We start from the raw sequence: 27191 nt of genomic DNA, 5'->3' as shown, positions 1-27191 counted from the left end.
TGCTATACCGGACGAGGCGAGCCAAAAGACAACGATCGAAAAAAATTTTCCGGCGACAGATGTGCCTCCACGTGCCGGCGCGCGTGATTGTGGCAGAATCTTCAGGCGGTGCGTGAGACACATGCGCAGGGCTGCTGACTGCCGGACTTTGCAGAGACTAGATGCTCTGACTGCTCCAAGGAGGTGACCCGAAACACCCAGAAATTTTCCTCTACCTACTGTTTATTTAAAACAAAAGGGCAGGCAGAGACTAGATGCTCTGATACCATGTAAAATAAGAGTAAACAGAGGAAGAAGAAGAATTTGTTATATTATTCATCAATCTCGTATGTATATATACAAGTTACAAATTCTATGTTAGGAAAGAAGACTAATCAAATTCCTACAAATCTGTCCTACAATCAAGGTAAATCATATCTCCCTAGTATTTACTTCCTATTTTAATTATACAGTCTGTAACATCTTCCTATTTTAATTATACAGTCTGTAACAAATATCAAACGTTTGGATTCCCTGGAAAATGTTCATGATGAATTTCTGTTAGTTTTCATTATATATAGGACGAGGGTTTTGTAGAAGTTCCTCATGTCTTTTCTTGTCCTGGAAGGTACATTGGAAATGGAGTGTGAGAATTACACGGTTGCTCATTCAATGTCTGGAATCGGCCGAGTATATGGAGATTCGAAATGCACTTATTATGTTGACAAAAATTTCAAGTGTCTTCCCAGTAACTAGAAAGAGTGGGATTAATCTTGAAAAACGGGTAATAAATGGTGTTTCTATTTGTTCAGTTTTTTCCCCTAAATTTTGTTGTAGTTTTTTCCATTTGGCTGTCAAGTAAAGGTAGTTCAGGAAGACGACAACCTGCTTGAAGGGATAAAGGGGACTCAATTCTGGGTCAAGATAAGGATGGCCCTTGAAACTTGTTGAATGATGCCATTGCCTTTTTATCTTTTCTGTTTCAGGTAGCTAAAATTAAGGGGGATGAGAGAGAAGATCTCAAGGTATTGGCGACAGGTGTTGCTGCAGCTCTGGCTTCTAGGAAGGTAGTTTGAGTGATAAAACAGTGATGTTTTTACCCTGCTATTTGACTATTTTGTCACTCTAGAGCAAGTATCTTGATTTTATCCAATCTTACAAATTTATTGTTAATTCTCTTTCACTGCAGAGCTCATGGGTTTCTGAAGAAGAATTTGGCATGGGCTATGTTGACCTAAAGCCCGCACCATCACCTGCTACAAAGTCTTCAGCTGGTAATTTAGTAGGTGGATCTAATGGTCCTGCCCTTAATATTTCTCAAACTGAGTCTGTTGGTCAAAGGAATATGAGTACAGCAACACAACTTCTAGACTCTGGAAATGCTGTCAAGGATCTCACACCACGAACAAAACCTGCAGATGGGAGGGTGGAACGGGCAGAAGGCACTACAGTTAATAAACCTGATCCAGGGCAAGCAAAAGGAAAAAGTGGCTCATTAGCAAATGGGTTGGATGCTCAGATGACTGTGCCTTCTGGTGCTGTACAAGCTGGACCATCCAGGCAAACTGAAACTCAAAAACGTGCAGACGAACCTGCAAAGGGCTCATTGGATGAAAACATGCCCAAAGTTGCACCAAAGACTGCTACTGAATCAGAGGTACGTCAACCAGAAATTATGCTGATAACTGCTCTTTTTCTTATTTGCGTCTCTCTGGTGTCAAATCTTATTTAATATTCTAGATATATTGTAGAGATCCCTCTTCAATTTGTAGTTGCTTGGCATAGCGTGATGTCTATATCAGTTGGAAATTTTTGAGTTAATAGAACATCTCATATGGATCTTGCATAGTTACATATGTAAACATTGATAACTTCATTTGTTTGAATGCCTAAAACATTTAACTTGAGCAAATTAATGGAGCCTTCCTCTCTGTGTGAAACATTCTGCTTAAAAAGACACTGTTTAAGGGTTATTCAGATGATTACCTTCAACCCATACCATTATGCAAGCCAGCATTAGCTTTTTAATCATGTTATTTATGGTAAGCTTTGGATTTGTTAGGTGATATTCAATGGTGCTTATGTTAGTTTATTGTGAAAAAACAATTCTTGTTCAAGCATTTAATAGTTAGTGATTGATGCCTCTACTGATCTATAATCTGTTTCACCTTTCACCCAAGAGCTTCACGTATGGTTTTTAGTCACCTTAGCTTTTTTGGGTGGTATCAGTGTTACTGCAAAAGTTATTATATTATTATGCTTTATATATAATAGGCAGCGGAACTAGTTTCATTTCTTTGTCCGATTACTTCTAACTCATTATTCTTTGTTCACAGATGAGGCCCACAGTAAAACGTTCAATTCCTACTGGATCTCTTTCCAAGCAACAAAAACAGGAGGTTACAAAAGATGATAACAAATCTGGAAAAGCAGTTGGAAGAATCCCTGGTCCTTCTAGTGAGAGAGATATTTCTGCTCATCCATTAGAAGGTAGGCAAGGTGGGGCAGCCAATGCTGCTTCTGCAGTTGCATCAAATGGTAACACAGTTCCAATTAACACTAAAGGTTCAACCACATCTGCCAGAACTTCCATGGATGTGTATGGTAGTATAACGAAGATGGACAGTATAGCTGCTAAGCCATCTGATGCAAGGATTCCTGCTGGAAAGGATGTGGATGACTCTGAAATTTCTGAAGTGGCAAGGCCCTTCTCATCCCGGCCTGTTCATTCTCCTCTCCGTGATGATTCTTTCAATTCTTCAAAATCTGCAGACAAGCAGCAGAAGAGAACTAGTCCAAATGAGGAACAGGACAGACAGAACAAACGGAGGAAGGGAGACAATGAAGTGAAAGATTTAGAAGGTGATGTCAGATTCTCTGAAAGAGATAGGTCCATTGATGCCAGGATAGCGGAGAAACCTCATTCTCTGGATCTTGACAAAATAGGAATTGATGAGCATATTCAAAGCAGGGCTACAGAGAAGCTTCTGGATCGGAAAGAGAAGGCCAGTGAAAGATATGACAGAGACCACAGGGATAGACTGGAGCGTCCTGATAAATCTCGTGGTGAGGATATCCTGGCTGAGAAGTCAAGAGACAGGTCAATGGAAAGATATGGAAGAGAGCGTTCAGTTGAAAGAATGCAAGAGAGGGGAACAGATAGGAGCTCTGATAGGGTAGTTGACAAATCTAAGGATGACAGAAATAAAGATGATAGGAGTAAACCACGCTACAGTGATCCATTGGCTGAAAAATCTCATCTTGATGATCGTTTTCATGGGCAAAACTTGCCTCCCCCACCTCCTCTTCCTCCCAACATGGTGCCACAATCAGTTAATGCTAGTCGAAGAGATGAAGATGTTGATAGAAGGGTCAGTAATACCAGGCATATTCAGAGGCTTTCTCCCAGACATGAAAAAGAACGGAGACGCTCTGAGGAGAATTCAATAGTTTCACAGGACGAAGCAAAGCGTAGGAGAGATGATGATTTTAGGGAGAGAAAAAGGGATGAGCGAGATGGTTTGTCAATGAAGGTATGCTGTGCTCCTTTTCCACCATAGAGTATTCACTACATGTTTATATTCTTTTTATTCATTGTCAGATGAAATTGTAATAGGCATATCCTACTGGAGGATCATTAACCGTTGGTTATAACTAAGGACCACCTGTTTCTCCTCCCACTATTATCTGCAATCCTACGTAAAGTAGCATTACTTTTCCACCATAGTATTTGCCCCTCTAAGTGGACTATTTGTAAATCCCTAGCATCTATATGTAGAAAATCTTTTAGATTATTTATTTATTTTTGTTGTATACAGGTGGATGAGAGGGAGAGGGACAAAGCAAACCTTTTGAAGGAGGACACCGATGCAAATGCAGCATCTAAGAGGAGGAAACTTAAAAGAGAGCACTTACCATCAGGGGAATCTAGTGAATATTCACTGCCAGTCCCTCCTCCACCTCCTATTGCTATTGGTATGTCGCAATCATATGATGGACGAGAAAGAGGGGATAGAAAAGGTGCCATGGTTCAAAGGGCAGGCTACCTGGAGGAACCAGTGCCAAGGATGCATGGCAAAGAAGCTACTGGCAAGATTACCCGACGGGACAGTGATCAGTATCCTAGACAATAACCATCATAATGTTTTTTAAATGATTTCTGCACATGCATGCATTTTGTTTTCTCTGCGCTATGTACATCTCGTTCATGTGTTGGAACGAGTGTGGATTAATGTGCTCATATTTTGCTATGCATCCCTCTTTGTTTTCATGGATCATTGTACTTCAACATTCTGGCAAAATTGCAAAGCCTTAACCTCCCTTTGTCCAGGTTTCCAGATAGAGATTGGGAAGATGAGAAGAGACAGAGAGCTGAGGCAAAAAGGAGGCATCGAAAATAGCACTTGAATGATGTGCGGTCAATGTTGGCTTTCAATCTCTATCCTTTGTACTTCCAGACCCGAACCATTTACTGGAAGAAACTTTCTACAGATGCAGCTCCTGTATTTTTCAGTTGCAGGTAACAACATCAAGCAAGCTGTTCGATTTTTTTTCCCTTTTTCTTCAGTTGAGGATTACATTATAAGCAAGTTTGCTCAACTTGGTGGTCCAACGAGGAATTTTTTTTTATTAATTCTATGTTAAATATATTTCCCAGTTTAGGTGTCCCGTGCTTCCTAGTTTCTGGTATAGATCCAGATTTTGCAGTTCTGTTCTGAAGAGGACATTGATACTGCTTGCTGTCTTCATGTATCATACAACGGGTTGTATATTCTGTGCAATTCATAATCTATAAGCTTGTACTTGTCAAAGCAGCTTTTTTTTCTTACTAAAACAGTAAAACCTATAAGGCCTTGTTATTTTTTCTTTTTCCCTCGTAAAACTACCTGTGAATTCAAAAGTGGTGAATGGTGATGATAGGGAGGGGTGAAAGTTACAATTGGCAACATGCTTGTTCCGATCTACGTAAAATGGTCCAGTCGTCCAGGGTCCTAATATAGTCTGTCATGTTGTGAACCTGTTTTTTGTTTCATCCAAGGTAGTGAATGAATCAAAACCCTTTTTTTTTAACTTTTTTTTTTCGTTGACACTTTTAACAGAGGATCTTATTTCAGAACGGTGAAATATTCCCCAGAAGAGAGACCCTCCAAGAGCTAGAGTTTGTCATGAACCAAATGTTCCCAATTGATCTCAAAACTATTTTTTTTTTCTTTATTTGCAAATTCAAAAGACATTTTTCGTCCACGATTGTCGCCCTAAACCTGAAGGTACACAGCAGCGTGTGTTTGACATCAACTGCATGGCCAACATGATATTGTCAGACTTTGATTGACAGTGAAGAAAACTGAAGTGCACAATCCACTGCTAAACGAACAGCCACCATTTCAGCAAATTCCATATCAAAATAATTTTGCCAGACTTCACATGAACAGCCACCATTTCGGTCAATGGGATTTGGTTCCCATTGATTGTGATAGCCATATTATATTCATGTGATATACATTCTCCCAAGTGCGTAACTTTCCCACTTGAGGTGGGTGAAGTTGCCAGCACATGATGAGACAAAATTGTCCTTATTAATAATTTTTTTATAGTTAAAATGGTTATTATTTTAGTTAAGAAACAGAAGAGCAATGGATAAGTAAATTTACCTAAATGACCAAATGAAAAACAAACGAGGGTAAGAGAAATGTGCAAAAGTCATGATGAGTTTTAGACATGGTTTTCAAAACCAGACCGGACTGGACGGAAAACCAGGAACTGGTCACCTGACCGGTTCCGTTTTCCCCCAAAACTGTTGATTTTGATCAGCAAACCGCTGAACTGGCTGGTTAACCATTCGAACCATTCAAATGGTTTTGATCGTTTTTCAATTTTTTTACTTTTTTTGTCAGAACGGGCTGGTCATTCGGGTTGAACGGTTGGACCGTTCGAACCGGTAACTGGACCCCTGACTGGTTTGGTCACTGGTTCGTTTTTAAAAACCATGGTTTTAGATATCTATCCCAAAAAAAAAATATTAACACAAAGGAATGGCAAGATTGCTTATATACAACTCTTTTTGTGTGCATAATTAACTAATAAAAAATAAAAAAAAAATCTTGTTGAAAAATGCATGCCTTTGATGGAAAAGAAAAGATTCAATTAGAAAGGAAACAAAAAATTTTGGCCTACGGCAAATGCCTTGCAGTCAGAACATTGAAAGAAATGAGAGAGTTTTCATAAATATGTATTCCTTCATATTCAATGAGACTAGAATATGAAGGAATCATTAGCCTTTTTTTTTCGAAACCTTAAGAAACTAAAAAATTGACACTTATGTTTGGTTTGAAGGAAGGTTTCCCTACCTTTTCCTACGTTTTCCTTCAAACCAAATACAGCCTTAATAAAAAATTCTCTCCCAAGTAACGAAAAAATGAAACACAATTGAATTAGGCCCCGCTCGCTTTTCGGTAAGTTATTTACCCGGGTAAATGCAATTACCTGGGCAAGTTTTTCCTGGGAAGCACTTACTCAGGTAAGTGCATTTACTCATGTTCTTTTATTTTCCCGTAAATAATGTAATGACCATTTTAGCCATAAAATCCATTATTAAAAAGGGGCATTTTTGCCCCATTCAAGTGCTAGCAACTTTCCCCCTAGGTGAAAAAATTATTTATCCACCTAGGAGATGGGTATCACCTACCTGGGTAAGTGATGCCCAAGAAAATAAACTTTCCCCGATCCCTACTTAAATCTAAAAAATGAACATAGGATTCTTGGTCAATGGGAACCAAAATCCCATTGACTAACTTTCCTCCCTCTTAAAATATAAAAAAAAAAGAACGCTCCCTTAATCATTTTTCCTATTGGTGGCACTTTCTCTTCAGACTCAGGTTCCTATGGAGCTATCTGTTTATCCCAATTGCTAACTTGTCTTGGTATTGTAGGGGGGGGGGGGGGGGGGGGGGGTAAATCTAATCCAATCTGATTCGAATTCGAATTCGATAAGGATGTCGAATGTCCAAATCTAATCCAATCTGATTTATTTTTTTTAAAATAAATTATTAAAAATATGATGGTTTAAATAAAGAAAAACAAAAAATATAAGTATTTTTCAACTATTTTCATCATATATATACATATTTTTTATAAAAAATTACAAAAATGTAATATAAATAGCATATTTATAAACACATATTATCGGATTGGATAAAGGTGATCCGAATTCAAATTCAAATTTGACAAAATAGGATTGGACTTCAGATTGAATTATTATCCGATCCATTTGCACCCCTATGTGGCCCTCCCCCTACATGCACACATTGCTTCCATCATGCACAACTTTAGGTAAATGCTGCCATGAAATCATGCTGCAAAACTACACAAATTTTTTCCCCTTCTTTAGGATCATCTTACAATCAGTATCATTGGGTTGTTCCTAATTCTTAATGAATCCAAAATTGCAAACCCTAGTTCAATTTTGTAAAGCAATAGTTAATTGCTATTCATTTGTTTAAAACTATACGATCTAAAGCATTCTCCTTAATAGTAAGGCTTAGGCCATTACCCAATGATGGCCCCAATTATCTTTGATCTAAAGGGGTTGGCTGGATACGGACCTAACCTCTCAAAAATTTATCACAAATTGGCCTCTCTAAACTTGAACCCATATTGTCACACTTGTCAGCTCATTTTTTCCATTAATAATAAATAAATAAATAATATATATATATATATATATATTAAGGGTGGTTCAGTGGGTGAAATCTTTGGAGCTATATTAGGAGTGGCTTTTTTTGGAAGGAAGTGGCTTCTTCTGATTGCTATCAGGCCAAGATGAGGCCTTTATTAGGGGTGGAGGCAAATTTTCACCCAATCCACCCATTTACTTGGCGGGTTGTGTGATCAACCCATCACCCAACTTGCCCATTTAAATGGGTTGGGTTGCGGATAACCATTGGGTTAACCATTACAAATATAAGTACTAATTCCTTAGCCTTTTTCTTTATTTTTTTTTCATTTGAATTTAATAATTTATAATTAATGCATTAATGTTCTATTAATTATTAACTAAATTTAGTTTTGTCTTGAATCAACACACTTCACCCAACATAAATCCAAATCAATTTGACCCGAGTTCGGACTAGTTCAACGTGGTTTGACCCGATCTAACATATATCGATTCGGGTCGACCCGAATCCGAAATAGACCCCAGACAGGATGGCTTGGTACCGCTTGCTCTGTCCGATTTGGGTCATCCGGTCCAACCAGTATTCACACAGTCCAACCCGACCCGACACAAGTCGATATGTGGTGACCCGAATCCGGATTGACCAGATTTACTTACATTGTCCCGGTTTGGGTCAGTCGGTCCAGTCCCAAACCTGTGCACAAACCTAATATGGTCTGGTCCAAGTCAATCAACCATTGGCAGAACTGGTCCGGCCCGATCCGACCAAACTGATCCAGATCTAAACGGTTCAACCATCCTTGATGTGATTAGCTTGAAGATAATCCAATTAGATAGTTCAAGTTGGTCTGACCGGTTTGAACCTAAGTGGTTCGGTCAAACCCGAAATCCGAACATAATCAAATGGTTTCCCCGCTTGTGTAAAAATAACATGCATGTAATGTGATTTGAACCTTTATCACTTGTATAAATAGTACCTACAATTACCACCAAGCTATAACCAACTTCTTTGTTAAGTGAGAGTTAGTTTGTTTTTGAAGTCCATAAATATAAAATTAATGGGTTTAGACGGATTGAATTGGATTAAAGCGGGTTTGGGTTGAACCCAATCCATTTAATTTTATATAACTGGATCATTAATGGGCTGGCAGGTTAGATGGATTGGGTTGAAGCTCAACCCAAATCAAACCCAACCCAATCCGCCCAATTGCCACCCCTAGCCTTTATAACCTCCATTAGCTAATGATTTTATTAAGTTAAATTTTGAGTAGTAGAGATAACCTGGGTTCTTCCGTAATTGATGGGTGTTTAGGAATAATGAAAGCAAAATTATTGACTTATTTTTTGGTCCAGTTGGTGCAGGAGATTTATTAAGTGATAAAATTCTGGCTGTGATGGAAGGAGTGCAAAAGGCAAAAGAAATGAGTTAAAAATTCTGATTATAAAAGGTGACTCAAAGGTAGTGGATTAATTGGGTTAAAACTTAAAAAAGAACTACTAACGCTTTTGTTGATGTTGTAGCCAAACAAGGGGTGGGACAAAATCAAATGTTTTTGGCACAATTGTAATTTGTAATTGTATGTTTGGTGAGAAGAAATAAGAACCTCTCCTCATGTAACTTTCTTATTAATTAATGAAATTCTATTATTGATTAAATATATATATATATAGAATATTATGTAATATATAACTAATGAATTACAAAATACTTGTCATTCTGTGAAGATGAGGCTTTGGGCTTAATATAGGACGGAGCTCGGGTTCAATCCTGGTCAGATTTTGTTTAAAAAGAGGCAAAGTCGGGCCCAACCCGGCCTGTGAACAGGTCCATGGTAAGGTCATACGCTTTTCTACTTGTTCTGTGCAAATGGGTGTCTCAGTCGTAGTGCAGATTCAAAGTGGTATCAATCTCATCCAAAGATGACCAACATACTTTGAGCACACCTTTCTGAGATATTCACTGTAAGGTCTTTAAATCTAGTGAGAATGACCAATCAGCCCAGATCAGAATTTTACAGTCCCATAGTACAGGGGGAATGCATCCTGACCGTGAATTGATGCCAAATTTACAAGCAGGATGTGGTTTATAGGGGGCTGAAAATCAGAATTCTGCATCGGATGTATCCGTATTTCTCCGTTAAATCTATGTTTTCCTTGTTATTGATATATTAGAGCAATTATGAGTGAATAGTGTAAACCAACATACTTGGAAAGAGGAGCCCAAGGAGAGCTCTTTGTTAGCTTATTCTATAAAGAATTGGTAAGAAGGTAAGCTTTACCACATTAGGGGTGGGCAAATTCTGGGGCTTTCCATTCCCTCCTAGAGTTGAAGCATTCACCTGTCTAGTCACTAGTGCTGCTTGGAAATGTACTTATAGTGGACTAACTAAAGAGAAGGAATGTTGGATTTTAATCTCATTAGAGATTAAACCTAATGGGGTTTGATTGATCAATTGCATGAAAAATACACCTGTACACGCCTTGAAAAATAGTTTTTTTTCTCTTACTAAAATTAGTTTTTTAACTTGTCCCACATTGGAAAATTACAAGACTTGTTTTGAGTTTTTAAATAGTAGCTTATTTAGATTCTTTAGAAAAAAAGAGGAGAATATGGAGGTTTACTACTGCGTAATGAGTGCATATGTGTGTGCAGTGCAATGAGACGCACATTATTCATACAAGTGTGATGAAGATGCACTATTCAAAGTTAAAAGTCATTAATTCTTCAAAAATTATTTAAGGAGCATGAATCAAGTAATTGCACACACAATTTTCGAAAATCACTTTATTTCTCCCAATCTGATCTGAGTGGGAACAAATAACATTCTAAAAAACAAGAAATTTTAGGCTAGGGAGTTAAAACAAAACAAACAACTTACATGCCTATACAGTACTGCTACCTTTAAATTTATGAGATGCATCTCAGGCTACAAACCAAAGCACACCAAAAGAATCAAGATTTTAGGCAAATTCTCTTGTAATGCATTAATCTTTGTTCTAGTCCACAAGGGATATACTGGACAAGTTATGGAGCTAGTTCAATAGATGAATATGGATATGGAAATGATATTATCTCTTGCACCCATGATAGTCGGTGAGTTTGTTAATTCAGGCTTTCCCAATAAAGCCTGGAATTCGCTTTCAGAGATACAAAGTTCTGTTTTGGTCTAAGGAAAAATGACCACTTAAGGTGCCAAGCCTCTTCATCTGGCCAATCTGTAGGATAACGGGCATCCCTGTATACTGGTCAGATTTATGTAAGACCAATTGAGAAACTATAGGCACTTACTGGTCAGATTTATGTATCGTGTGTTACATGCAATTAAGAGGCCAAATCCAACCTGTGCACAAACGCAAGACCTGAAATTTAGTTGTTTCCCTTATCAAGTGCAGAAACTTGGTGATTATATTCCGAAAATTTTGATAAATTTTAATTTTTGCACCAAATTATCAAATGCACCTCCAACCACAACACTAGATTATGGGAGCATTTTTCTGGAAAGCAACCAACAAAGATGACACAACCTAAGGATTGTAGTATTGATGGGGCTTGTGCCATTTGTGTTGAGGATGAGGATATGGACCACATTTTTCAAGATGGTTGATAGCTCAATTTGTGATTGGTGGAAAAGAATTTCCAGACACTTCAATTAATTATGGTGAGCCATTAATTATAGAGAAATAAGTGGTTATCTTGTGGTTCCTTTGGGAAATATGCCAGCCAGACCCCTATCCTAAATTCCTAATGGATAGATCTCTTAATTTCTTTATGGATATGAAATGTTGTTTGGGTAGGAATTATGTTTTTGTGAATACTCATAAGAAGGAATGGATGCTTATTTGATGGAAAAATCCTCATGACGGTACTATAAAAATTAATTTTGATGTCTCATACGGGTTAAATGGGTTATGCTCTTTGGCATGCATTGCTAGGGTAGGGTCTTGATTGTGAAAGCATACTCTATTGTCATAACTTCTATTACCCTTGTCAAAGCTTGGGTGGCTTGGGAAGCTCACAATGTTGTTCTCATCTTTCGTGGTTTGCCTATTATTATTATTGAGGCTAATTCAAAACTCGTCATCAATTGTCTTTTTCTGAAGGTGAACCCCCATGGAGATTAAGGAACATCATGGACGAGTGTTATCGTCTTGGTGTGCAGATGGATTGTAATATTAGATGCCATCATGTCTATCACGAAGCTAATCCAGTGGTGGGTTGGTTAACTCATCAGGTGGAATAGTGTTCTCTTTTTTTATTAATGCGTTTCCTTGGGACTTAGATTTCATTTGTTTTTGTGATGCTTGGGGACGGTTTTGTGTAGCCCCTTTCGTTTTATAAAAGAAAATAGCATTTTCAATTGCTTTGGGTTCAGACGTTTGGGCTTGATTCATTCAAATTCAAAAAAAAAAAAAAAAACTCTGGTCTGCCCAAGTTGCAACCCCACATGCCACATAATAGATTCATTTTGGACTGGATCGAATTGGACCAAATCTAGATACCCCTAGGTATGAAGAGGAAATTGGACAAAAGAAAATGTTACAATTGCGGGTGAAAGTGCTGATCATAGCTATGAAAGCAATGAGGGCAAAGGTTGTAAAAATGCCAATTTTGGAATATTATATGAAAACACCCCCTACAATTTTATCTGTTTACCAAAACCTGCTTTGTAGTTTACATTTTACTAAAACACCCCTATAGTTAGAAATCAATATACTAAACTGGTCTTCCAAAAGGGGAAAATGATGGTTTTAATTTTTAACCCAGATATCCATTCAAACAAATTGAATTAAAAGAAAATAAAATGGAAATGTCATTATTGCCCTTGGTAAAACATGGACAAACTCTCTTAGCACATCAACAAATTAAAAAGATGAAGAGGCATTGTGATTGATGCAAGCCAATGTAAATACAGATCATGTGAAGGAGAAAATCATCATGATTTTTAACAAAATTATTATTAGGACATTCTTTTCAGCAAAGTTATCAAACAATTCCCTAAATTCCTCTAAGTTTTTCACTTCAGTACATTCATGATTCATCATTTTAAAAGTCAAATTAATTTTTAGTGTTCGTTTTTTATTTTATGACAACTTAAGCTAAATTTGGTTGCCTTGGGTGGTATATTGTGACAGAAAATTATGTAATTAATTTTCTTAAGAAATGTGTATAACAAACAATTTTGATTTGAGAAAGTGAGTGAAGCTTAAAATAGAAAATTTCTTGATATAAAAATGTTTCTTTTAAATGGCAATCCTATCTGAAAATGCAAGTGCCTGGTACAAAAGGGGTAAACTAACAGATATTTTATTAAAAAAACTCCATTTTTTTATCGCTAACTAAGTATTAGTATATAATGATTTTCATACATTTTCTTATTGTTTTCTTTCACTTTCTTATATTTTCTTAGGGCTGTCTGATAACAGCTGAAATGGGTAAACTGAACGAGTTATTGCTTTCTACCGTGGCTATTTCCACTTGAAATGCTGCCACATCAGAACACCTAGCTAAGAGTTTTGAGTTTAATAATCGTCAATTTTCAATTTAATTGAGACTGTTTTGAGTTAAAACAGGCATAAAATATTTCTACTAGAAACAAAGGCCAGGGGTGTTGGGGGAAATGTCAAATTGATGTTTCTTCCATCAACTGCTTATTTGAAGAAATAGGCTCTTAATTGGCATCCCACATAGAAGTGAAAATATATATTCTGGTGCATGCAAAGTAGAAAAGATGGATATACACTCAAATACCATAAACCCAACCTCCAAAATTAGGATTTTTTTGGTTCTCTGATTCTAAAACTATTAGATCTGCATCTAGATGTTAATCTATGTATAATAATGAGCTAATCATCAGGAAAACATTTATTTTTAAATTTGACCTTAGGATGAGAGTCAATATAGTAGGGTGGTGTTACATTGAATATAAACCAAGGTTTTTAAAATTGAACTCAACAATGAAACCGGTCAGGGGTCCAGTTTTCAGGTTGAACGGCCTGACTGTTCAAACTGAATGGATGGCCCATTCTGATAAAAAATAAAAAAATAAAAAATGGCCAAAACCGTTGGACAGTTTGAACGGTTTGACCGCTTGGGTCAGCGGTTTGCTGATCAAATCAACGGTTTTTGGTGAAATAATGGTTCTGGGGGTAAAACGGAATCGGTCATCTAACCAGTTCCCAGTTTTTTCCGGTCCGACTGTCTGGTCCCATCCGATTTTGAAAACCATGATATAAACATTTAATTTAAACATTTTAGGTTACTGTTTAAAATTCTTATTCAACACCTAGTTAGCATGACTATAACTACCAACCAAACAAGTTTCATGTCAAAATGAATTGTTTAAAATACTTATTCAATACCTAGCTGAAATAACTCTCACATGTCATGTGACAACACATATCTCTCACCAATTTGTATTGATCAACCCAAAACATTTTGGGTAGAAATAGCAATGGTACCAAACACAATCTATGTAGTCGTTTGTGATTACTTCCATACCCGATACCATGACATGATTGAGATGGATTAAGTCCTTATAAAATTTGTCCTCACACTGTATTCACAACAATTGCAGCCATGCATTGGGAATATCTCAATATTTCTATGTTTTCATTCAAGGGAAGATGTCCCCAATGCACAGCTGAACTGTTGTGAGGATAGTGTAAGGACCAATTTTGTGAGGTCAAAAAATCCTAATTCAAATTCTCCATGCCTTTCTAACCTGCCATTGATCCAGATGGTTCAACCATCCAAACCGTCATCCAACCCTTTTTTTTTTGGCTTTTTCTGAAACCCACAAATTGATAAAAAAAAACTAGGGTTCTCATGGTTTGGTTGATCGAGCCATGGGCTACCAAACTAGTACCTCTGCTTTTTGCAATTCCCCAAATGGATACCACTAATTGACCAGTTGACCGGTTGATTCTTTGATTTTTTATATTTATAATATATTACAAATAAACATACATATGTATATATTATACTATAAATAATATATATTTATAGTATATTGTTAATTGAAAATCAAACCTATCCTTCATTTTTTCAAAAATGGCTAATCTCATTTTTTTGGTTTGGTTTCCTTGATTTGGTGAGAGATCAGTTATGTTTAAACAGAGAAAAGGAATATATTGCTTCATTGTCGTCGAGGAAGAAAAGAAAAAAGAAAATCCCCCTTTATTGATTATTTCATTGACCTGCCTATGTTTAAAATCCTTTTTCCATTCACTTTGGACTTTAGGCTCAGTTTGGAAGGAGTATAAATACAAATATGTAGAGTGCAAAATCTTATACTTTGTATTATTTTGTATGTATTTGTACTATACATATTTGTATTTATACTCTTTCCAGACTGACCATTTGGAAAGAGTAATACAAATATGTACAGTGCAAAACCTTTAATATGATATTTTTAAACTTTATATTTACAGTGCATATTTCTATTTACACTCTTCCCAAACCGAGTGGTAGAGAAAAATACAAATCCATTTATGTTTTATACATGAGTCCAGGTCCCAACCCCTATTAATGAATAGGGGTGTCAACAGATCATCAGGGTTTTAAAATATTAATTATTTATGGAATTTAATAATCTATAAAATTATAATTTATACTATTATTACATAATTTTGTTATTAATTTGTAAAATATTATATTATTATTATTAATTTGAATATGATGTTATAATTATTTTTCTACTTTTAAGATTTTTATAAATTTATTACATAATTTCGTTATTTTAACTATTTAAAATCTAGTTATGTAAAATATTTAGTTATTTAAATATTTAAATAATATATAAAATATATAAAATTTTCATTATTTTAATTTTATTTATTTTAAAGTTATTACATAATATTAAATATTTTGTTATATAATTATTTAGATATTTTTAGTATTTGTTATTTAAGATATTTAGGTATTGAAATATTTAAATAATAATTTTTTAATGTTAATTTTTTATTATTTGAATAGAACTTAAATTGGATAATCTAGAAAATCAAAATTTATATTGTTAGTACATAATTTCATAATGAATTTTGTAAAAAATATAAAGTTATTAATAATATGAATATTAAAATGGGAGAGAGGATAAATAGGAATTAGAGATAATTTAGGAAAGAAATTCTCTAGTAAATTAGAGTTCACATCTCTGCCTCACAGGGAGTTGCCCCACAATGCCCTACAGCACATCCCTGTCGTGTATTGGGAACATCTCCCGATGATGACATCATCAAGAGTTGTGGGGCAGAGACGTGATCTCGATAATTTAGGAGATAAATAGGTAATAAAGATAATTTAGGTGGGGGATGGTGGGGGAGTAAGTTTAGGTGAAATTTTAGGATGAGATTATTTATGTTATTGGGAACGTAAGAGAGAGAGAGAGAGAGAGAGAGAGAGAGAGAGATTTTCGGTAATTTTTTTATGGGAAAGAGAACATCACATTTGTTGTTTCAAAAATAACATGGAATAAAAAATAAAAAATTCAAAAAAAGGAGAAAATTCTTAGACTTCCTTCTTTTAATATATACTAGTGATGACCTGTGTGTGATGCACGAGATGTTGTACTTATACTTTTAATGTGTAGAATAGTAGGAAAAAATTCTTTTTCCTTTTTAGCCATTGAGCTTTAAACTTTCATTTTTATATAGTTTATATATTATGAGAAGCACATAAACCAAGTGATAGTGGCTTGATTGATACCTTATTTAGTTAGTTGTAGCATAGACTTGGGTTGGGGCAATGGATTACCTCCCATTGTGTAGCCCTATAAAGCCAAAAATGTGCTTAGCATGAGATTAATTACCAAGTTAAAAAAAAAAGTAATTTCAAAATTGAACTAATGAAAATAAACAAATACTCACATTTACTTCTTACTACATTTTACTACTGAACTAGTGGGGACCCATGCGATGCATAGTATTTGTTTAGTGAAAGCTAATAGAAAGAGTCATTTATTTAAACATCCCCTATAGTTTCATGAATTTACTAAAATCTACCCTATAGATTGTATTTTACTAAAACACCACTTATAATTTGCAATGGATTTAATCAATCTTCCATTAGATAGTGGAAAATGACAGTGTCGACCATAATGTTCATTTAAATAAATTTAATCAAAAGAAAATAAAAATAAAAATATATTGGTCAATTTTGTTTTCTATACAAAAAAGCATTAAGAGTATTTTTGGAATAAAAAATCATGGGCCTAATGGAAAAACAAACACTCCTCAATGAAAGGTTGATTAAAAAAATAAGTTGCAAAATATATTGGATATTTTAGTAAAATAAAAATTATAAGGTAGGTTTAAGTAAATATGTAAAACTATAAGGTCTGTTCTAGTAAATGACCCTAATAAAAACACATAAGAGTACACAATTGTTTTATATTTTCAACTTTTAAAATAATTAAAAATTATTAATATTTTATATACTACTTTTAATAAATTTTTTATAATACAAAAATAACAATAATTAATTTCAGTTAGGTTTGTTCATCAACTTGATGAAACCAACCAACCCGATTAACTCAACCTGAGTTGGTTGGTTTTCTAGTATTTTAGGTCGGGTTTGGTTCAACAATTTCCCAACTTGACCAAGTTGGATTAGTTTTGCTTTGTCCATTTGTAAATCGACCAAAACCAAATGACTTGACCATTGATATATATTAATATTTTATATTTTAAATATAATTTTTAATATGGAAAAGTGGGAAATTTCCCATATTTCTTAGTCTAATATGTTTTATATCAAAAATTTAATTTTAAAAATTATTTTTTAACATTTGCATTGTAATTTTTAAGACTTAAATTTAAATTTTTAAGTTTAAATCTTTTGAACCGATTGACAAAAACCGATACAACTTGAGGGAGCCGATTTTTACAAATGCACAGTCAATTTAATATTCTCATCTATGAGAAATAACAATAGTTTAATCTCCAATAATTATTGAAAATTTATAGCAAAAATACTCAATTGTTAAAAATATATTGATAATGAAAAATACAATAAGTACTAAAATATATTAAATTAGTAAATAAATAGTATAATATTAAATAATAGTTTAATCTTTAATAAATATTAATCAATAAGTTATAACAAATTAAAATACAATAAGTACAATAAACAAAATTAAAAAAAAAAATTCAATAATAGCAGTTTAATCTCTAATAATTATTGAAAGTTTTCTATTAAATAACAAAACAAAAATAAATTTATACATAATTATTAAAATGCATTTATCAAAAAAACAATAAATAATTACTGAAGTACAATAAATATTAATATTAGTATATATTTATATAATAAATATATATTAAGAGTTTAAAATTATTACTAATAAATATTAATTTTTATGAAAGTTATTTCCCTGAATTATTAATTGGTATAAGTGGAATTAGTTATTTCCAATATTATGTAAAAATTTTAAATTATTATTAAAGTTATTTCATTATTAATTTTGTAAAATATTAGATTATTATTAATTTAAATATTATGTTATAATTGTTTTTCTACTTTTAAGATATATTTTTTTAAATTTATTACATAACTTCCTTATTTTAACTAATTTAAAATCTAGTTATGTTAAATATTTTTTATTTAAATAATTAAATAATATGTAAAATATTTAAATTTTAAAATATTAATTATTTATTGAATTTAATAATCCATAAAATTATAATTTATACTATTATTACATAAGTGCATTATTAATTTTGTAATATATTAAATAATTAATAACTTAAATATTATGTTATAATTATTTTTCTACCTTTAAGAAATTTTTTAAATTTATTACATAATTTCGTTATTTTAACTATTTAAAATATAGTTATTTAAATATTTAAATAATATATAAAATATTTAAATTTTTATTTACTGAATTTAATAATCCATAAAATTATACTTTTTTCTATTAATACATAATTTTATTTTTAATTTTGTAAGATATTAAATTATTATTAATTTCAATATTATTTTATAATTTCTTTTCTACTTTTAAGAAATTTTTTAAATTTATTACATATTTTAGTTATTTAAACTTTTAATATCTAGTTATGTTAAATATTTAGTTATTTAATTATTTAAATAATATGTAAAATATTTAAATTTTTTATTATTTTATTTTTATTTATTTAAAGCTATTACATATTACTAAATATTTTGTTATATAATTATTTATATATTTATAATATTTTTTTATTTAGGATATTTATTTACTGAAATATTTAAATAAGATTTTATTTTTTATTGTTAAATTTTTATTATTTCAATAGCATTTAAATTGATAATCCAGAAAAATAGAATTTAAATTGTTAGTTCATAATTTCGTGATATATTTTGTTAAAATATAAAATTATTTTTTGTGTTTCTAATAAATATTTTAAATTTGTTATATAATTTTGTTAGAGTTTTTAAATAATTGTTAAATTTTTTAATCCAAAATTTCTTTAGATAGATATAGATAAAAAGTGGGGGAGAGGTTAAATAGAAATTAGTTAGAGATAATTTAGAAGATAAATAGGAATTAGAGATAATTTAGGAGAAAGTGGTCGATAGTGGGGGAGGTAGTTTAGGAGAAGAGATTATTTAGGTTATTGGGAAAATGCATCTCAATGATTATTTAAAAAATGACATGGAATTAAAAAAATAAAAAATTCAAAAAATGGAGAAAAATTCTAGACTTCCTTGTTATATATATATATATATATATATATATAGAGAGAGAGAGAGAGAGAGAGAGAGAGATTAGAACAATCCATTAAACAAATCTACGTTAAATTAAATTAATAATAACATAGGAAAAAACTTGAGCCCATGAAAAGGAGCAAAATAGAGGAAAAAACCTGGTAGCTCAAAGAAAGGAGTAATGCTTTATTTAAATTGGTTCACCTATGTACTAGTGGGAAAACTTGGGCCCAAGCTAAAGTTCACATTTAGGTTGATCCTTAATCTAACCCAACGCATCTAATTTACACGCTACTTTATTAGAGAGAGCCAAAAAGGATTAAGGGATGTTTGAGGGGAAAATAAGGATTTAATGGGGAGGATCAATGTTACAAACATTGACTATTAAGGATGAAGAGATTTATTAGAGTAAATATGAATTTTATTAAAGACAATAAAGACCCATGAGGTTTTTGATTTAATATAAAAATAAACGTGCACATGTGTGGGGAGATACATGTGAGCTCTGTGGTGAGAGGACCCTCACCTCCCTTCTTTCATATATATATATATATATATATATATATATATATATATATATATATATATATATATATATTCTGGAGCAGCAATTTCATCATCCATCGCTCTACACCAATTTGGATCCTTGACGACTTGAGAATAAGAGGTTGGTTTCGGGGGTAGAGAAGCAGTAGCATTCAGGGTAGTCAAGGAAGTGGGAATGCTGCAAATGTAATCCTTTAGGTGTGTGGGCTGTCGTTTGTCACGGTGAGGACGTGAGGGCTGAACATGGGTGTTGTGAACGGGATTGGATTCGGATGGCTCTGTGGTGGATATGTATTCTGAACCTTCAATTAATGGATCTATGGGCAGCTCTCCTGAATTGATGTCGGTGAGAGAAGTGCTAACAGGCTTTGAGATAGGACCAGCATTAATCGAATTGTGATGGATTGCTGGATCAATGAAGGGATCATCATTTTCTGATAAAGGGGTGGCAACACCCGGATTACTGTCTGACGGTGATGTTTGTTGTTATTGAAAAGGGAAAACATCCTTATAGAATGACACATCCCGAGATGTAAAGAACCTGCCAATTTCAAGGTTGTACACCTTGTATCCCTTTTGACCATAAGGGTAACCCACGAATATACAACGGGAAGCACGTAGGGCAAATTTATCCTTGTTGGGAGGTCGTTCTTGGGCATAGCATAGACACCCAAATGTACATAAATGCTCATGACTAGGGATTTTCTCAAGTATTATCTTGTAGGGTGTTTTTCCTTGTAAAGGGATTGCAGGAAGGTAATTTATGATGTAGGGTGCAGTCAGAACGCATTCTCCCCAAAATGATATCGGTAGCGAAGCTTGGAATCGCAATGATCTGGCCACCTCAAGTAGATGTCTATGTTTCCTCTCAACAATCTTGTTTTATTGACAAGAGGCAACACAAGAACGTTGATGCATGATGCCATTATTCATGAAATAGGATTGCATAGGCCCTGATAGAAATTCTTTACCATTATCAGATCTTACTGCACGTACAAGTGTATTGAATTGCATGTGCACCATATATAGAATGAAACAAAGAGAGAGTATGTATCCAATTTGTGTTTCATAAGAAAAATCCAAGTTGTGCAGCTGTAGTCATCAACAATGGATAGGAAGTAACGAGCACCATCATGTGTTGGAGTGTGGTAGGGACCCCAAATATCACAGTGGATCAGATCAAATGGAGAAGAGGCTTGAGACGCACTTATTGGGAATGGAGTGCGGGTGTGCTTGGCCCGTTCACATACGTCACATGCATGTTTTGGTGAAGTAATACTGCGGACAGAAAGATGGCATAACTGTTTTGATGATGCATGTTTGAGTCTTCTGTGCCAAGTACTGTAGTTGTCTTTATTAGTGATTGAAAGAGCAACAAAGGGATGTGCAGGCTGAAGGTAGTAAATCCCATTGGTCAATACCCCTTTGCTAATCACAGTCATGGATATTGGGTCCTGAGTTGCACATGAAATAGGAGAAAACACAGCAATGTAGTGTAATTGTGTGGTGAGTTTACTTATGGAAAGCAAGTTGTATCGAAACCAGGAACATATAACACATCATGAATAAGGAGTCTTGGGATTATCATGACCGTGCCTTTATGTGTGGCAAACAGAACAGAACCATCTAGCAAGTTTATTGATAAAGGGAAAGGCATTGTTTCATGATGAAGAAATAAATACTTCATTGGGGTCATATGATCATATGCCCCACTATCAAGAATCCAATCAGAAGGGCCAACTGTGGTGGAGAAACCCTTACTAGACATATTTGAGGCACAAAGAGACTGCATGTCCATATTCATTAAACATAAGAGTTGGTTGTATTGTTCAAGTGTGAAGGACGTTGGCGTGGCTTGGGTAGGTCCACTGGTTGCTGCAGCCACAACTTGTGAACCTCCAGCAGAATCAACCTTTGTTTTGGTTCCACGATTTGGCTTCCTCTTCTCCCATCCATCAGGATATCCAATCAGCTCGTAGCACCTATCCTTAGAGTGGCCTTGGCGCTTACAATGCTTGCACCATACTTTGGTCCGAGGGTTGGAATTTCGATCACCAGATCTGGAGGCAATTAGAGCAACAACATTTGGAAGATACATAGCTCTCTGAGTCATCAGAACTTGATGTTTCTCGTCTTGAACTATGAGCGGATAGGCCCGGTTTATGGTAGGGAGTGGTTCTATAGCCAGAATTGTGGATTTGACATTATTGAAGACATCATTTAGACCCATCAAGAATTGGTGCAGCCTGTCTTTCTCTCGATCTACCATCATTTCCTTGATCGCACTATAATTGCTTCTACACTCACAGTTAGGAATGGGTGATAAATTACCTAGTTCATCCCAAAGGCCTTTCAGCTTTGTGAAATATGAGGCAATTGGAAGATCTCCCTGGTTCAGGTTGGAAAGATCTCATTTGAGTTGATAGATTCTTGCAGCTTGCCCTTGAGAGAAGTATTCCTCAAGTTCTTTCCACATATCTCTAGCCGATTCCGTGTATACAAAACTTTCATGAAGCTCATGAACCAGAGAGTTGAAGATCCAAGCAATCACCATGGAATTAACTTTGATCCATGCCTGCTCTTCTACCATGGACGGACTCGGCCTTTGCAACGAACCATCCACAAATCCGTATTTGTTTTTTGCTCTCAGAGCAATGCACATCGCATGTTGCCAAGTGAAGTAATTGCCTCCGGTGAATGAACAAGAAACCAGAATGGCTTCAGGATTATCAGAAGGATGCAAATAGTATGGGGAATTTGGATCCAAATTTGTGCTCATCTTTGGTTTCTTAAAAATAGAGTTTCTTGATTTCTGCAAGAACTGATTGATGCACCAGGATGTTGAACACCAGCCGATGAGAACTTAGTCCGTCGGAAACGGGATGGAGCTCACACAGCAATATGCTGTGTCAACAGTTCTACAAATATGAATTATCCAAACAGAACCTAGGTGAGTTCATGCTTCTGCAATAAGCTATGTGCTGGAACACCAATATATCATGTGACCTAGATCTAAATGTTTAGACCTAAGAACAAAACGGACAACACCCTCGACCCAACATGAGATGCTAAATTTGCGGTCTTCAAGGCAACCGTATGCCATATGGTTTGATCAGCAAGCCCGTATATCTGGCAATTCCTCTTGGAAATAGAAGAATTCATTTTCTAATGGCCAGCTGGCCGTGAATATTCATTCCTTAATACTTCTTTGACACGTCAACACTCAAAAACCTTCGCCCACGTTGGATTGTGACAGTTTGACGTACCATGAACACTCGATTACAAGAGTAGCTTTAGTTAGGGACGTTTTGGTCAATAAAAGTAGATATTATTTTGTCCCTTTTCGTACTCGAATGGTTAACGACGTCATGCGAACCTGAGATCCTGGCCATTCACAAAAAGCTGTATGGGGTCCATACACGTATTGTGAGTTGTGATAGTATATTGTGTGCCTCACTTTAGAAAGACTAAAAGTTGCCCAGTCAACAAGTCGCTGAAGTAATGACAGTTTTGTACAATCCCAACCGACCATTTGTTCCATGGACTTAACATGACCACCCAATTCATCCAGTCTCTTGATCTGACGGTCACGATGTTTCGTTAATTAAGTATAGGTTGACTTAAGTCGTCTTCCCCCATGGCCGATCTTGCAGCTGCAGTCGTGAAGAGAGTTGCTCAGTCCATATTTATTCAGATGTCAGAGATCTTCTCTCTGGCACTAACCCAATAGGCCAATATTCAGCTCGTTTCAGTCATGTCTCTCCTCGTTTTCCTCTTCTTTTCCTTCTTCCTCTCCAATCCTTTGCCATCAACAGCCCAACAGCAACCGGAAGAGAGATTCTCTGCCTTTAACACCTCCAACTCACCATGGTCACCTACCGAGAACCGGATTCTTGTTTCTCCGAACTCAACGTTTGCCGCCGGATTCCGGTCATTACCCACCTCTGAACAGCAATATATCTTCTATCTGGTGTCTAAACAGCAAAAACGAAACCATTGTATGGTCACTTGAAAACAACTCGCCCATTAACCGCTCGTCCTCTCTCGTCATCTCACCTTCCGGTGGTCTCCAACTAAACGGCTCCACCGGTCAGAACCTGTTCAAGGGTGTCACTAGCAGCAAAGGTTCCGATCTATTCCTCGATGGCGATGCTGGGTGCTTGGTTTATGGAAGTTGGCATAGCTACGAACATCCGAGTGATACGTTTCTCGTCGGCCATCCCATGAACAACACCCAACTAATCTCAAAGAATAAGAGATACATGTTTGATAATGCAAAGGATTTGATCTTCATAGGCAGTTACAACACTCCAAGTGTGTACAAGTCAATAAATAAGATTCTGTCTCTGGATGATGATGGTACTTTGAAGATGGCGGACAACTCGAATCCATTTTTGTCGTCCGACAAAGGCGCCCCCCTTCTACGGCGGTTAACGCTCGACGACGACGGAAACCTCAGAGTTTATAGTCTGGATTCTAAAAAGGGTACGTGGACAATAGTTTGGCAAGCGATACAAGAATTTTGTACCATTCATGGCACCTGTGGCCCAAATTATATTTGTATGGGAAGTGAGCAGAACAAACCTTACTGCGTCTGTCCACCGGGATTCCAAACATTCCGAAAGAGCAGCGGCGAATTTTGTGAAAGGAAAAATCCGTTCACAAGTAGTCCACAAGACAGTAAATTCCTCCGTTTGGATTATGTAAATTTCAGTGGAGGACCGAACGAGACTGATTTACGAGCTCCAAATTTCACAACCTGTGAGTCCAAGTGTCTCGCCAACCCCAATTGCTTGGGCTTTGAATACAAGTACACTGGAGAGCAGTACTGTGTACACCATCTCGATCGCCTCCTATATGGGTACTGGTCTCCGGCGAGCGAGGTCGCCATGTTTCTCCGTGTAGCGAAGGCCGAGACAGATAAGTCCAACTTCACAGGCATGACGACCATGATCGACACAATTTGCTCCGCTAACCTAACCCTCCCTCGCCCACATGATGAATCCAATACCACTCCTAAGAATCTCGCCATCCTCATCACCCTCTTCACCATCGAGCTCACTAGTGGAGCTATCTTCTTCTGGGCCTTCGTCAAGAAATACATAAAATACCGAGACATGGCTCACACGCTAGGCCTGGAGCTCCTCCCCTTGGGCGGGCCTAAACGGTTCACCTATGCCGAACTCAAGGCCGCCACTCGACTTCTCCAACGTCATTGGGCATGGTGGCTTCGGCATTGTTTATAAAGGGGTCCTCCCTGACCACCGTGTCATCGCCGTGAAACGCCTAAAAAGCATCGGCGGTGGAGAGGCAGAATTCTGGGCGGAGGTCACAATCATCGCCCGAATGCACCACCTCAACCTAGTCCGAATGTGGGGATTCTGCGCCCAGAAAACACACAAGATGTTGGTATACGAGTACATCCCAAACGGCTCCCTCGCCAAATACCTCTTCCCCGTTGCTCCATTTGCAAAATCTGAAGACGAGAAGAAGAGCACTACCAATGAGAAAAACGAAGAGACGAACTCCCAAAACATTCTATCCATGCAACAACCAATTCTGGACTGGAACACTAGATACAGAATCGCTCTAGGAGTAGCTAGAGCTATCGCTTACCTTCACGAGGAGTGTCTCGAATGGGTCATCCACTGTGACATCAAACCAGAGAACATACTCCTCGAAGATGACTTCTGCCCCAAAGTATCAGACTTCGGGCTAGCGAAGCTAACCAAGAAAGAAGACAAGGTAACCATGTCGCGCATCCGCGGGACTCGCGGCTACTTGGCACCGGAGTGGGTGAAGAACGATCCGATCACGGCGAAGGCCGACCTGTACAGCTTTGGGATGGTGTTGTTGGAGATTGTGAGCGGTACCAGGAACTTCGAGTTCCGGCGATCGTCGTTGGACAGTGAGGACTGGTATTTTCCGAGGTGGGCATTTGAGAAGGTGTATCAGGAGAAGAGGGTGGAGGATATTTTGGACCGTCGGATTATACATTGTTATGATAACCGGCAGCATTTTGATATGATGGATCGGATGGTGAAGACTGCCATGTGGTGCCTCCAAGATCGGGCGGAGATGAGGCCGTCTATGGGGAAGGTGGCAAAGATGTTGGAGGGGACGGTTGAGATCACGGAACCGGTAAAACCAACGATTTTCTATTTGGGAGATGAGACATAACGAACCATCAGACTTTAAATGACAAGCTATGGATTTTGATATTAGTAGATCAGACGGAAGATGGGGCCTCCAATATCAGACGGATGATAGTAACATATTCAAAATTATTATGTATGTGAATGTAATGTGGAATTTTACCTGAATATCAATAAAAAGTAATATTTTTATAAAATAAGTAATTTTTTTAAAAAATATCAAGAAAGGGCAATGATACTCTTCATTGTCTGACTCTTATTCATCTGAATACACTGTTCATGCGAGAGGCGGAGCAGGGCAGGCACATTCTTCTTCACGGTTACTATTCCGGAATTACAGTGACACCGTTCTCTTGAAGCTGAGCATCACATTGAGTTTGAGGTTTTCTCTCTCTTTTCGTTTCTCCCTGGATTCGATGTTGTTGTAGAGGGGAAGACTGAAGAGGAAAAACAAATCTTACAGTACGAGTGGTGTAAAGAATGCAAGTTAGTTTCTAGATCCAGGAAGCTCCGAGTTTTTTAATTTCTGAATTATGAAGTTTCAGCACACGAGATCTTTATGAATCAGGAAGCTTCGGCACGCGACGCCATGACAAACGAAACCCGCTCGAGATGACCTCAAACCCGATGTGGGACTTTTGAGAACTCGAAGTTTCCTGGATCTTTATGAAACCTTTGAAGCTTCATAAGAGAGATAAGAGGTTTGAAACTTTTGAAGCTTCGATGATGTTTTTCAAAATAATCATAGAGGCAGAGTAAGAGGAAGACAGTGAACAGTATCCTTGCCTTTTGGTTATTTTATAAAAATATGATCTTTTATTGATATTCAGGGCAAAAAGTTGCCCTTTTCTGCTGGAAGCCCATTTTTTTAGATTAAAATTATTTTTATTTTTTATTTTGATAAATGGTATAAAAATCATTTTATTATAGTTTTAATATTATAATGGCTACATTTTTGTATTTAATCCAATTTATTAAGTATTATAAGGGTTGAAAATGTAACTTTAATTATTATTTTCCACCTCATTTAATCCATTCTCATTAGTCTTTAAATCACATTTTCTCTCATTAAATCCTATATTTTTAAGTTATTTTTCACTAATAAATGCGATTAATTAGATCTATGTCAATATTTTAACAATATAAACCC

The 27191-nt window shown here is 35.7% G+C and overlaps 2 protein-coding genes and 1 pseudogene across 3 annotated transcripts in view; 2 read left to right on the top strand and 1 right to left on the bottom strand.

Annotated features, from left to right (window-relative positions):
• Positions 1-4790, top strand: part of THO2 — a 78897-nt gene extending 74107 nt beyond the window's left edge. Inside the window, exons 27-33 of one of the 2 annotated variants that reach the window (XM_010272907.2) lie at positions 608-763; positions 966-1046; positions 1169-1253; positions 1398-1636; positions 2316-3512; positions 3798-4096; positions 4310-4790. In XM_010272907.2, coding sequence (XP_010271209.1) covers positions 608-763; positions 966-1046; positions 1169-1253; positions 1398-1636; positions 2316-3512; positions 3798-4096; positions 4310-4379 — 2127 coding nt within the window. In that variant the 3' untranslated portion in view covers positions 4380-4790. Of the gene's footprint in view, positions 1-607; positions 764-965; positions 1047-1168; positions 1637-2315; positions 3513-3797; positions 4097-4309 lie in introns of both variants that reach the window. The other variant, XM_010272906.3, reaches the window with a different exon arrangement.
• A 16612-nt stretch (positions 4791-21402) lies between these two features.
• LOC104607332 (uncharacterized) lies at positions 21403-22665 on the bottom strand. Its single transcript, XM_010272957.1, has 2 exons — positions 22387-22665; positions 21403-22275 (listed from the first exon to the last, which is right to left on the bottom strand). The coding sequence occupies exons 1-2, from the start codon at positions 22663-22665 to the stop codon at positions 21403-21405; spliced, it is 1152 nt and encodes a 383-aa protein (XP_010271259.1).
• Positions 22666-23466: 801 nt separating this feature from the next.
• LOC104607289 (G-type lectin S-receptor-like serine/threonine-protein kinase At5g24080) lies at positions 23467-26198 on the top strand (annotated as a pseudogene).
• The last annotated feature ends 993 nt before the right edge of the window (positions 26199-27191 follow it).

The sequence above is a fragment of the Nelumbo nucifera genome, chromosome 4, assembly GCF_055504915.1.
Source record: "Nelumbo nucifera cultivar China Antique chromosome 4, China Antique-T2T, whole genome shotgun sequence".
NCBI lineage: Eukaryota > Viridiplantae > Streptophyta > Magnoliopsida > Proteales > Nelumbonaceae > Nelumbo > Nelumbo nucifera.
The sequence above is the reverse complement of the archived record's forward strand: the minus strand, read 5'-3'. Positions and strand labels throughout refer to the sequence as shown.

What these genes read in the sequence shown, in the direction of transcription:
- LOC104607332 (XM_010272957.1), bottom strand. Translation starts at nt 22,665, where the DNA reads ATGAGCACAAATTTGGATCCAAATTCCCCATACTATTTGCATCCTTCT. An exon ending in ATGAGCTTCATGAAAGTTTT is followed by an intron (nt 22,276 to 22,386) that starts GTATACACGGAA and finishes AACCTGAACCAG; the next exon opens with GGAGATCTTCCAATTGCCTC.